General features: G+C 51.0%; 2 protein-coding genes across 2 annotated transcripts in view; one reads left to right on the top strand and one right to left on the bottom strand.

Annotated features, from left to right (window-relative positions):
• NMRAL1 (NmrA like redox sensor 1) overlaps window positions 1-3645 on the top strand; it is a 16022-nt gene extending 12377 nt beyond the window's left edge. The window contains exons 2-4 of the mRNA XM_027654890.1: window positions 243-492; window positions 955-1145; window positions 2184-3645. Coding sequence (XP_027510691.1) covers window positions 243-492; window positions 955-1145; window positions 2184-2354 — 612 coding nt within the window. The 3' untranslated portion in view covers window positions 2355-3645. The remainder of the gene's footprint in view (window positions 1-242; window positions 493-954; window positions 1146-2183) is intronic.
• Window positions 3306-13197, bottom strand: part of DNAJA3 (DnaJ heat shock protein family (Hsp40) member A3) — a 14977-nt gene continuing 5085 nt past the window's right edge. The window contains exons 2-10 of the mRNA XM_027654889.1: window positions 13088-13171; window positions 12250-12462; window positions 11002-11154; window positions 10018-10165; window positions 9204-9268; window positions 8180-8308; window positions 7645-7760; window positions 7211-7308; window positions 3306-4377 (exon numbers count right to left, since the gene is read on the bottom strand). Of these exons, the coding sequence (XP_027510690.1) occupies window positions 4355-4377; window positions 7211-7308; window positions 7645-7760; window positions 8180-8308; window positions 9204-9268; window positions 10018-10165; window positions 11002-11154; window positions 12250-12462; window positions 13088-13171 (1029 nt within the window). The 3' untranslated portion in view covers window positions 3306-4354. The remainder of the gene's footprint in view (window positions 4378-7210; window positions 7309-7644; window positions 7761-8179; window positions 8309-9203; window positions 9269-10017; window positions 10166-11001; window positions 11155-12249; window positions 12463-13087; window positions 13172-13197) is intronic.

The raw sequence follows: 13197 nt of genomic DNA, 5'->3' as shown, positions 1-13197 counted from the left end.
TGTGTTGTCTTTCTGAAGTGAGATGGTGTAAGGAGAGGACTCAGCTCCACCTGGATAATTCACTGGGTTCATTGGTGTGCTCAGCCCTGGTCCCATCTGAGGGCTCAAGGTGCTCAGCTGGTGTGAGTTGGATCCTGCCCTTCTGCCCAGCCCTGCAAAGGGGAAGGGGGGGTGTGAGGATGATGAGAGCCCCCCTAAATGTCCTGTTCCCCTCTTAATGGCCACCTTCTTCCTTTGCTCAGGGAAAGCGACTGGCCGACCTCTCGAAGCGCCTGGGGCTGCACCACGTTGTGTTCAGTGGCCTGGAGAACGTGCACAAGCTGACAGGGGGCCGGCTGGAGGTGCTGCACTTTGATGGCAAAGGGGAGGTGGAGGAGTATTTCCAGAGAACTGGTGTTCCCACCACGGTCATCCGGCTGCCGTTCTACTTTGAGAACTTCCTCTCCATCTTCAAGCCACAGAAGGCCCCACAGGGAGACACCTTTGTCCTGGGTAAGCAGGAGCTGTGGGTCACTGTCCTGTCACAGTGTTCTCGTCTGCTCCCACTATGCAGGGGCTGAGGGGTGGAGGAACCACCAGGGCTGTGGGCTGATGGGGTAAAGAGGCTTGACCACAGCAAGTTGCTGCTTCGTTATGGTCCTTCAGACCTGTTTGGTGGCCTGCAAGAAATCAGTGACATCCTGGGCCTGTTTGTGGTGCCGAGGGCTGCTCTGCAGATCCTGCAGTGGACACCCCAAGTGCCTGCATTTGGGATGGTGGAGGTGGGGAGGCTGCAGATCCAGGTGAGTCACAGTGCTGCTCTGGCTGTCACGGCCTCATAGCTCAGTCCTTACCATACAGATGGGTGCTCTCATCCCTTCCTCACCCTGTGTTCAGAGGCTGAGTGCTGAAAACTCTGGCTGTACCTCCTCAGAGCTGGGCTGCACTGCAGCTGGGATCAATCTCTCCATGCAGAGCTGCCCACAGGGGACACCCCGATGGACGGGATGGCCGTGGAGGACGTTGGGCCTGTTGTGGTTTCCCTGCTGAAGTCCCCGGGGGAGTACATCGGCCAGGTGATGGGGCTCAGCACCGGCAAGCTCACCGAGGCAGAGTACGCCGCCGTCCTCTCCCAGCAGACGGGCAAGACTGTGACAACCAGCAAGGTAGGACTCCCAGCTCAGTGTATGGGCTTGGCACAGCCCAGCACTGGTGCCCAGGGTTAATCCTGCTGCCCCTGCGTGCGGCTGGAGCACAGCCTGGCACCTAAACTGCCCTGTTGGCATTGTCACTGGGACAGCTCCTGCTCGTGGAGCACACAGGTGTGCCCAGGCAGGCCCGTGCCTGGCTCCAAGGGATAACTGAAGCAGGAGGTCTCCAGAGGAACCAGGGATGGGCACCTATAGAACAGGTCTCTGCTGCATGCCCTTCCCTTCAGCATGGCTTCCCCCAGGGCCTTGCTGTGTCACCCTTACAGCACTCCTAGCTCAAGTGCTGTGTCACCTTTACAGCACTCCTGGCCACTCCCTGCCCCTGCATAACTTTTTTTTAGTGTTTGTTTGCAATTGGGCTGTGCCTGGGGCAGCCAGTACAGTGGATGAGAGGTGTGGTGGCTCTCTGCTTTGAGAACCAAGTGCATTTCAGCAGAAACAAAGCACCTCTGATGCTCTCTGCAGGTTCTGCCCCCTCACCCAGGGACAGAGAAGCAGCTCTTTTCCTCCCCAGCGCAGTGCAGAAGCACAGGGATCCCCAGGTTGCCACTGGTTTCTCCCCCTCCACCTGGGGAACTGGGACTTTGTTTCTTCTGAAAGTTTTTGATTGCACCATTTGTTGTTTATTCAGATTTTTTTTCCTTTTCCACACTTCCACCTGAAGTTTCTTAATTTCTAAGTTGTAATCTTGTTAAACTAAGACACCCTTAGCCACAGCTTGTGCCCTGGTTCAGGTAAGGGCTCCCTTGTAGTTGCTCCAGGCCTCTGCCTCAGGGAAGAGTCAGTTCCATGCCCAGGCCAGCTGTGTGCCACAGCTGGGTGCTGGCTCTAGGCTTCCTTTGCTCAGCCCCAGCAGAAGTGCCTTGCAGAGCCCTCCTCAACGGTGGCAATGCTGTGACAGGCTGCTCTAACTGAGCCCTCAGCTTCCCCACACGGGCTGAGGGAAAGCCCCAGCAGGCTGTGAAAGAGTTTTTTCCCCCATTCTCTTGGCAGATCTCCCCAGAGGAGTACGAGAAGCGTGGTTTCCCCGGGGCCAAGGAGCTGGCTGCCATGTTCCGTTTCTATGCCCTGAAGCCCGACCGAGATGTGGCCCTGACCATGAAGCTCAACCCCAAGGCCTGCACCTTCCAGCAGTGGGTGGCACACAACAAGGCTGCTTTCTGAGCCTTCCCCTCCCTGCTCTTCCTCCTCAGCTTCTGTGCCAGGTAGGGGAAACTGGCTGAGGTGCCCTGAGCACCGCTGCCTTCCCAGTAGTGCCCCAGGGAGAGGCTGATCCTGCCCCAGCTGGGGAGAGCTTGGTCCATGTGCTGGTCCATGCGTGCGCTCCTGCAGCTTGGTTGAGACTGTTTAGGCAACCAGAACAGGATGAAGGGCTGCACAGCACAGGTAGATGGGTGGGAGAAGTGCTACCTTTGCACACTGTCCTCAGGGAGGTGTTTCTTTAGTCATGCTGGGTGTTTTAGGCTGGTGGTGGCTCATTTTCCCGGGATCACGCCCTTTCCCAGGCAGCTCTGAGCATAGGGCAGCACTTGGTGGGCTGAAGGTGTGTATGTATCCCTGGGCCCCAAGGCAGGTACCTTGGGACACCTTCACAGCAGGTACCCATGGCCAGTGTTGCTGCAGGCTCCTAAGCAAGCTGAAAACACAATGATTTCTCCATGGACCTGATTTAGGCACTGCAGGTGAACCAGCAGAGAGACAGAGCCCTGCAACCAGGGACTGTGCAGTCAATTCCTATGCATGTAACACAAAAGCTGAGCCTGATTCCTCAAGTCATACAGCTCTGGGCCTGACCCTTGGGCTCCTGGAGGTAATTTCCATCACTTTAGGATCATGGAGCTAATTTCAGTCGCTGTCCCCATGAGTAAAACTGAAGTCTTTCAAGACTGTCCAAGACTCAGTGGAAAAGCCCCTTCCCCCTCACCCTTATATGCTTAAGGTACTGCTTGGATTTGGCAGCTTTTCCTGTGCTTAAAATCAATCCCAGCCCCAAGAGATGCTCAAGCCACCCAACCCCTGTCCCTCCTTGTCCCAGAGACCTTCATTCCTGTTACTGGGGCAGGGAAAGCACGTGACAGACCAGGTAGAAGAGTAGACAAGGCAGCAAGGCACAGCACATGTTAAATATCTTTATGAAGTCCATCTTATTTACATGGATACAGAATCACTTTACAGACAGTTTAATCAGGAGGCAACGCGTGCTTTATTTCAGCAAATTAAGAAGGGCAAGACTACAACATGTCCCCGTTTAACTGGTTATTAGTACGTGGGCTGATGGTACCTGCACGGTATCACTAACACAGTAACCATGGGATACTCACTGCAAGAGCTCAGCTGCACCTGGAAGGAGTGATCCACCTCACTTGCACTCTCACACATGTAAAACAACGATGCTCTGACCAATCCTTTATGCTACGGGTGTTGCGCTAAGGTAATAAAAAGATTTTGTCCCCAAGGGCTTGGTGATCAACTTGTACCCGTTCAGAAGCGACAGCAGTTGTGTGGTAACTTTAGTTATTTGGGGGTTAAACCTGAGGCAAAGTGCAGATGCCACCACTGCTCTGTGCAGGCAATCAGCAGGGCTGAGAAAGCCCACGGCTGTGAGGGAGCCAGGGCACGTGGGCTCGGACAAGGCCCAGGGAGATTCCACTCAGAGCTGTGCAGGGCAGCAGGGCTGTCGTGAAGACAGGGTTAAACCTCCCTGACCCACCAGGTCTCCTGGGAGAAGGTGAGCAGTGGTGAGTTCACCAAGCACACCTGGCATTGCAAAGGGCACCTGAGCGAGCAGCAGGTGGAGACTTGGGCTCCATACAGCAAACTGCTCTGCTCTGTGCTGGAAGGACAGTTTATTTCACATTTCTTCTGGTTTGGATTCTAAATAATACTTCAACTTTAATTTTTACCCAATGAGCTTCCAGCAGCAGTAGGGCTGTGGAGCAGCCTCCAGAGAGCCCCATCTCTGCAAAGCTGGCATTTTCCTTCATTGCCAGTTCCTTGGATGGTGGGGGGGGGGTTGTATCACGATGGGTGTTGGTGCCTCGGTGGTCTGTGGCCTCTCCAGCTGAGATTCTTGCTGTGCTGCCAGCTGACATCCTGTGCTCTCCAGAGCCTGCTGCCAGAAAGATTCACCCCCAACTGCACAGATGACCTGCTGCTGCTAGCTCCTAGTTCCCAGTAGAACGTTTCCCTGCGGATGAAATGAGAGGAAAGTTTAGATTTCCTGGCTGAGTTGGCACACAGCCCACTTTGGGAGCACCTCCCCTCCCAACCTGCCACAGTCAGCCACACCAAACAGACAACTTTGAAGCCTCAAAGATGCAAAGCTGAGCCCCTGGAATCCAAGACACCATGTCTGCTGTAGATGATTCTAAGTCCCAGTGCTCCCTCAGAGCAGCCAAGACTCACTGAAGGCACATGAGTTACACTCTGGTCTGGTGTGTGGCAAGGCCTTGCTGTGCTCTGTGACAAAGGCTGACTCCTCCCTGGTGCTTTAAGCCCATGGCAGGGGCGAGTCCACCCCAGTGTGCTGGCACCCCTGTGCCTCTGGCAAGGCTGGGCTTTGTGTGGCAGAACCCGGTCTCAGTGGGACCAGCTAACGGGAACAACCTCTGTGCTCGGAACCAGGCACAGCTACGGGGTGGACACGGGAGCAGAGCTGCAGGGGAGGCCCAGCCACCTCCCCAAGGATGCACCCAGCATCTGTGCAGCTTTTGGCTGCAGCAACAATGCAGTTTAATCCCTGGCTTGTTGCTCCAGGTCCCAGGGCACAGCTAGGGTTTTGCACACCCGTGGCTGGAAGGCCTGAGGCTAAGTGAGAAGCAACCTTTTTGTGCTCCCAAGAAGTGCTCAGCGTGGGGGAAAGACAACAGTGAAACACAACAGGCCTCCTACCTCAGATGGGGTGTCAGGAGGTAAACATTTTCTTAAGTTTGGAAAGGAATCCCTCCTTGTTCTCCTCAGCCTCAGGCCTATCCCCGCCTGTAGCAGCGCTAGCCTTGGCCCTGCCACCTGGACACAAACAGCAAAGGGCCGCAGTCAGAGACATCTCCCACCAGTACCAGAGGGTTATTTTAGACAGGGAATGGTCAAGCAAAAGCAGCTGGTTGTGCTGCATCCTCACATGGCAGTAAGATACACACAACCACTTGGCACTGGAGAGATCCCAGAAAAGCCAACCAGGGGCTCAGGTTCCACCATTCCCTTCCCCTCTCCCCAGCCCTCCAACTGATTAGGGAAATCCTCACAGGCTTTGGAAGCAAGCACTTGGAACTGAGAGTCTGCCACTAAAAAGTGATCACAGCCAGCCAGAGCTTTACAGGGTTAAAAAAGCTGTCCTGGTGGTCTGTGGAACAAGCTCATCCTGTTTCAAGGTTGTGTCCTTGCAAAGCAGTGCAAAACCATACCAGGAGCCTGATTTGTGTCATTGCAAGCAGTGCTCAGACAAACAGTATCAAGGAGAAAATGAACTCGAAGTAGAATTTAAAAAGACTACAAGTATTTCAGACCAAGTGTCCAGATAAGGAATCTTGTAATTGTCCTGTATATAAAGGTCCTGAAAAGTTGTTGTCCCTCCAGAAGCGGCTACAGCAAGAACAAAGGAGATCTCTTTGCTAATCTGCTTTTTCTACAGTAAATCCATCAATAACAAGACCCCGAAATCCTCCTGAAGCTTTTTCTGCACACAGAGAACACGAAGTCCAGCACTCCCCATCCTCCCAGGGCTGAGTGCCGGGCTCAGACTGATGCAATGGAATGAAATCCCCAGGCAGAACACGCCTCTGTCCACCCGGGGCATTGCACTGCTGCTGCCTGGAGTGAGGACACACCTTCAGCAACAGCCTGTCTCTACACTGCAACCTACTGGGGGTTGTTTAAATCCACCTTGCTGCTTCATCGTGGTGAAAACTAGAAAGTTTGCTTTTTAAAAAAAATTAGTTTGGAGAGTGTTTTTTTCCCTTTGGCACACAAATGCCTTTAAAAAGCTGGAATGGAAGTTCAGTGGTCAGAGCGCTCTCCCCTTCCCCCCATGGGTGACTGTAACATGGGAAAAACATAACTTCTATATTAGGAAAGCACTATAAAACAGAACATTGGGAAATATTTGGCAGATACTGCCTTCCAGTATCCCACACCTGAGCCTATATTCCTGAGGCTTTGGCATGTAGTACAGCAGACCTGAGTTCCTGGGATCATTGAGCAGCTCTGAAAGGCTCCCACCTTTGCCTAGTCTTAAATGCCCTGTTTGCTTCCAAGCCAAAAAAGGAATCCAAATGGCTTTAAAAAGTTCATTGTTCCAATTAAGCAAGGAAAAACTGTTTTCCAGTACTGAAAGACAAAGCTCCTTCCTTATTATTTCACCATGTGTTCTACCTTTAGCTGCTGCCCTTGCCAGGTACCTCACCCCAGAAACTTAAAACAATTGCTGAATCTGTTCTCCATCTGCAGCTGGAAGAGCAGCTTCCCAAAGATCCCAGCTGACTCTGCTCCTCTATCTCGGTGGCCACTGTCTACTGACAGAGCCAACACTCGGCACCAATGGACACTCCTACCCCACGTTCCCCCACGTGCCCAGGGCACAGCCTGACAGCAGAACCTCCCATCAGCATTCCAGGAGAAACATCCTGCTGCACAGTCAGAAGCACAGCAGATGGACTCACATGGAAAACTGGCCTGAAGGACCTTGTCTTTTCCTACCTCTCTAAGGAGAGTCCTGCGCAGGGAGCCAGGGAGCAGGAGGCATTCATCACCACAGCTCATCAGGACCCTGAGTACCCCAGTCCCTGCCCTCTGTTCACACACAGATTTGACAAGTACTGGAGCAAAGCTTCCTGGGAAGAGGCTGCCTCCCTGCTTTGTGCTACAGCCTGTTAACACCACACTACAACCACATCCAAAATACCAGGCTCGGCAGGCAGTGCTGTCACAGCACCTCGAGGTGACCCTGGCTCACCTTCCTCCCCAGGAACGCTGCACACCCACACCAGCTCCACCAGGAAGGAGCAGGAGATCCCCCCGCTCACCTGACGCTGTGTTTGTGACCCCGTTCACTGTGCCATCCACGTCCGTCTCGTCCTCCGCGTAGCTCATCATTAAGGCTCGCTGGCGATCCGTCAGCCTCCTGTGGGCCCGACACAGGGCATGGTTAGGGCTGTCCCCGGGGCCAGCTGTACCTACAGCCCTCCTGAAACCTCTCCAGCAGCACCCACGAGAGGCAGGTGCTGGAATTACAAGGTGAACACACCAGGAATCCCTGCAGTGAGCCATCTATAAATAATAACCACACAGTGGAAGACGAGAGACAGGATCCACTGCATTTCACTCCACTGCAGTGAAAATCAAAAAATATCTTGAAGTGCTTGAGAAGAACCATAAGGAATAAGAATTTTCACAAATTCTGACTGTCTTTTTGCAAGAAGTTTAAGATTTTTTAGAAACTTGCATTAGCTCTACTTACTGAGGGACTTTTATCTTTATGTGGATGTAGTGGTCTCCGTAGCCATAACTGTTGACCTTGGGAATGCCTTTCCCACTCATTCGAATTCTCTGGTCTGGCTGAATACCAGGGGGTATCTATAAACACAGATGCCACATTTATTACTTTAGTTTAACCATTTATATAGTAATTAGGTGTCTATAAAAATTATCTACTTCACCAGCAAGCTTCAAAGTAGGATGGGAGAGCTCTGGTACACTCAGGACACATGCTGAAGCTGTGTCAGTAACGATGGAAAAGCTTTTCAAGGAATGAGTAAAGAACCTGGCACGGTAGCCCTTGGATGGGATTTGTCCAGCAATCCCTTCCTTTCCCTGTCCCTTCACAGTGACAAGAAAGGAGCTGTGACACAGCAGGTCACAAGCTACCCGAGGCTCAATCCTGAAGGAATCTGAAACACGATACTGGCAGACTTGGGAGATTTTCCCCACCTTTGCAGCAAAGGAGAAGCCTCTCCTTTGCCCCATCGATTCATGCCCAACATAATGGTACTTACTGTGATGTTGATTGTCTCATACAAGCCTTGACATCGGGCTGTGCCTCCCAGCACAGCCTGTGCTACTGAGATCGGGAGATCCGAGTGGATATCTGCTCCATTCCTTCTGAACACAGAACTTTTCTGAACCTAAAAGGCAGGGAAGTTCCAAGGTGAAGTGAGCACACCACCACAAAGTTCTCCCAGTAAACTGCTCTGAAGGGTCTCAGAAGAAAATAAACCAGCCAGACCCTTTATACCATCCACAAACTGCTCATCTAAAGAACTATGAGTTAATATTTGGTCTTTTAGAAAAACACAGATCTTGACACAACCATAATTAAGCCAAAAGCTTAGGAGGATCCCTGCTTCCTGCCTCAGCACCTCCCTTCCCTAATGCTGCTATTAAATTATCTGTGTCAATATGGTTCTGCAGAGACAGACACTGCCTTCTCCAAGTATCCTGAACAGAAAGCCAGAAGGGAAGAGGGAGGGAAGCACCTCTGCAGTGGCCTCACAAGCTGGAAGAGAATTAAATCCTCCTGCACCACAAAAGAGGTGTTGAAAAAAATTTTCTCCTTGACAGAGATGTGTGTGACAGGATTCTGCAAGGAGAAGAGGCCCAGCTACAGCACAGGTGCAAAGCAGCCCTGAAGGTGGATCTGCTGGAGGACACTCGACCAGCCAGCCTGCTGCAGGCATTCCCACAGCCCTCTTCAGCACTCTCATCCCTGCCTGCAGGCAGCTCCTTCACATTTCCAAGTCAAAAACTCGAGGCATGAAGAACCTGCTCTGCATTTTTATTCACACTACCCTAAGGGCCTGGTCCTGGAACAAGCAGCTGGATTCTTCATGAGCAGATTCAAAGTGACCCCCCTTGTTACAATGCAAATCTCCTGCTGTCTCAGAAAGTTCACATGGATCGTGTTACATCAGATATTCCAAAGGATCACTCACTCTTCCTCCTCTGCCCATTCTGCAGCCACTTCCCAGGCAGCTGAGAAGGGAAAAAACAACTTACACACATACAACTTACAATACATACCCTGAACGTAATGAAAATTTCCTTCTTCCCCACAGGCATCCGAACTGTCTGCCCATCCTCAACTCCTGCGATTGGAACAAGAAGGAATGTTACCTTGGGTTATAATCCATGTGTTACATGTGTATCTACAACCCTGCCAAACCCCAGAGCTGCCCACCACTGCAGCACATGCACATCCTGGAGCACAAGGCATGAGATCTCCCAGAAGGCATCACAGTGACACTCTACAGGAGCTGTGGCCCAAGGAAGAAGGTATTTATACCTCTGAGGGGATCACTGCACCCCAAGCAGGCTCATTGGTTCAATCCCTACAGAATTCTTCAGAGAAATGCATCAGATTAAAGAACACAGCAGCCTCCACGAGCTGCAGGAAAACTCCAGGCTGCTCACCCAGGGTGGTCTCAAAGAAGTCTTCAATCCCACCACTGTCTCATCCTCTCTGGTGAGGAAGGCCATCTGCACACCCTTCTGAGCCAAGCCAAGGCTTTCAGGATTCCCACCCTCTCCCCACGCTTTATCAAGGACAAATGGAAGACCCATGGCAACAAAACCTTTGGAGAGTTTCACTCTTCAAAGCCTGCCTAGGAGGATCCAGACAAGAACCAAAGCTCAGGAAGGGCAAAGCAAACATTTCTATCCATGGCCAGAAGGTTCATCTCATCATTAGCCCGTTCCATTGACCTGCTTTGTCTGAAAGACAAACTTCTCTGCAGCAGAACTCCTTCCGTCGCTCTCCCGTTCGTACCTGTTGGCCAAGTGGCAGGAAATAACTACATTCATTTAACAGAGAGCAGCACACGAGTACAACACTGACCAGCTGGCACAGGAACCATCACTGTCTTCTTCTGCTTGGTTTGCCCCGTTCCCCGGCACACGACGCAGGGCGTGGTTATGATGGAGCCCCGGCCGCCGCAGCGCCGGCACGTGGATCTCATCACAAAGGGGCCCGTGTTTATCGTCTCCTGGGGAGGGAAACGGGTTGTACAAGCACTGAGTACCACGGTGGTACCTCTCACCCAGCATGTTCGAGTTCTAATCACACACACACACAGCCTGTAAGGACAGTAATATCCTTTAGCAAGGGCTGGAGCAGAAAGCTGGCTCTGAAATCCTAAGAGGATGCTGGGTGGGAGAAGCTGGATGAGGTTCTCTTGCCAGCGCATTCCGAATTCCACTGAACACCATCACTACTACAAACAAGGGGAAGGGAAACACAACACCTTCCATCTCCAGCCTTTAACGCACAAGAAGGAACAAAGCTCCTTACAGTGCTACAGACATCTGTGTTCTGAGGAATCCAAAGACAATCCACTTGCATGAATTACTGCCACTGTCCAGGAAAACGTTACGGAGACTAAGCTCTGGAGTGAACAGTGAGAGCAGCCTTCCAGACCGTAGCACATGAGGAATCAGATGCATGGAAACTCAAAGCCTGGCAGCTCCATTATTACCTGCATCTCCTTACTTCATGGTTACCCTGGGGCTATCATTACCTTCCTCCACCCCCAAGTCAAAGGATCCCATTTAATGCCCAAGGAATTTCAGAGCCGTTATGTGGCACGAATATGGTTTGTACAATAGCAGAGAATCCCTCCTGAAGGTCTGTGCTTTCAGCTGAGCACAGCACTCCTTTAACACCAAGACAATCTTCCTAGGGCTGATTATCATCAAGCTGACATTAACTCGGCTTTACCTGAGATCAGCTGTTGACCGGGGTGAGAATTTTTCACCACGGAATGAACTGATCTGCCCCAACAAGGAAAAGCACAGCAGAACTGGTGTCCTACAGAGCACTTACCATGCCTGTGCCGTTGCAGTAGTGACAGCGCTGCACTTTGGTGCCCGGTTCGTGCCCTTTGCCATCGCACCGCTCGCAGGAGTCTTGGATGTTCACCACAATCTCCTTGTTAACACCTTTTGCAGCTTGGGTGAACGTCAGTTCCATGATATACTGCACAGGAAACACGGATATTGATCTGTGAGTGATGTGTGATAGGGTCTTAAACAGACTGGTTTAGGCCAAATACCCAACAATGCTGAAAACAGATCCAGGTAACAGAGCGGGAGGAAGAACCAGTTAGGCAAACCCTTCTGAATGACTGTGCATCTAATCTGAAGAATCAATAATCTATCTCAAATAAATAAAAAAGGGATGCAAAAGGATCACAGACATTATAGGAATGATGGTTACACCAGGCTGATAAGCATCAGGTTGTGTGGCAGCAATGAGAATTTTTATGAAAATGCTGTGTAGCAGCAAAAAGATTTAAAAACAGAAAAGAAAGAAGTAAAAATAGAAGTCGAGTGTTTCCCTGCTCTCAGGAAAACCCTTTCTTTGTTTCTAAAGGTTTTGTTTCATGGGAATGCAGCAACAGGTGAGGCTGAAGGGTTTCCATCCCAATGGCAGTGGCTGCTCTTCCCCAATTAAGTTTTTCTTTGCCAAGTGAAGTCACCAGCAAAGATGACTGCACATAAGAGGACATTCTCTTTATAATAAAAAAAGTCACTTTTAGTAAAGCCAGAAGTACCAGAAACACTTGGTATTTGAAGACAGCACGTGAAATAAAGGAGCATTCAGCTGCAGCACAAAGAACAAGACACGTTCTATTATGGGCTCCACTGCAAAGTTAAACTAATTAAGTTGCAAAATTAAACCAATTAAGCAGCCAAACCTATCGCCGGAAGGCCTGGTTTACAGTTACAAGGTGTTCTGTGGGTTTTAGCATTACAGATCACAGCAGGCATATGCAAATCAACCTGCAGCAGCAAAGATGCCTCTACAGCAATGGAACTGTTGGGCAGCACCGACTGGTGTCAGTAAACACCAGAGGAAGGAGCTCAAGTCCAGAAAAAACAACTCTGTCTGGAGATGCAGCTTATGAAAAATTTGACTCTCCCCCCATGCCATGGGATACTCACAGACTGACATTCCCAGAAATAACTCTCTGCTGAAGCTCTTGCTCCCAGAGTGCTCTGTGACAGACCAGTGCGTCCCTCCCCAGCTTTTGAGTTTTTAATTCCACTTCTAAACAAAGGCACCTCCTACCTCCTGTGGCTGGTCAAAGACACTCTGAAAATCGCCGAAAGGAGATCCCGAAAACTCCCCAAAGATCTTCCGGAAAAGCTCCTCGGGATCAATGGAGGGGCCGCCGCTCCAGTACTGCCGCCCCGTGCCGGCGCCGGCCCCGGCAGCACCGGCCTCGAAGCTCGCCGTGCCATAGGCATCGTACTGCTTCCGCTTCACCTCGTCACTCAGCACCTGGGGGGGACAGAACAGTGCCATCTGGGCATGGTGCGGATCCCCAGGGCCCTGGAGAATCCCTGGCTCTGGCACTGCCCCCACGAGCCCAAGCTTATCAGACTCCCCTGCCATCGGGAGGGCTCGCTGAGCTCTCAGCACCACAAGCTGCTTCTTCCTCTCTTGGCTCAAAATCAGGAAAATGACAATCTTACTGATTTATAATAAGCAAGAATAATTTGCTTATTACGTAATCAGTCATTAATACATCAGGTGAAAGCTGGTAACAGTGCTGGGGTTAAAAAAAAAGAACAGGGCTTGGGGAAGAACAGTGAAGGTTCCTCTGTATCAAACACCTACGGACAGGTTTTTTATTTGATTATTTATTTTAAGCTCACAACGATCCCATGGAAGTGACTGCTGCATCCATGCCAGTGACTTACTCCTAAGGAAGAGCACAAACTGAAAGAGCCCAAAGCACCTAAACCAGATACTTGGGCCAAGTAATTTCCTGGAGACACCGTTAGGACAGAGGTGCTCCAGCCTGAAGTGCATCAAAAAACAGCCACGGTTTTACAGGAAATGTTTCCCCTCATCCACCCTCCAACCTTTCCTCCTCTTCATCACGATGAAATCCTGCTGTTACCTCGTAGGCTTCTGCCAGCTGAGAGAACTTCTCCTTCGCTTTGGGGTCATCCTTGTTTGTGTCAGGGTGGTATTTTTTTGCCAACTAAACAACAAAAACAAACCATTAGA

The sequence above is a fragment of the Corapipo altera genome, unplaced genomic scaffold (assembly GCF_003945725.1).
Source record: "Corapipo altera isolate COAL_440 unplaced genomic scaffold, ASM394572v1 98, whole genome shotgun sequence".
In the NCBI taxonomy this organism is placed as follows: domain Eukaryota; kingdom Metazoa; phylum Chordata; class Aves; order Passeriformes; family Pipridae; genus Corapipo; species Corapipo altera.
Note: the sequence above shows the minus strand (reverse complement) of the source record. Positions and strands in the feature narration are given on the sequence as shown.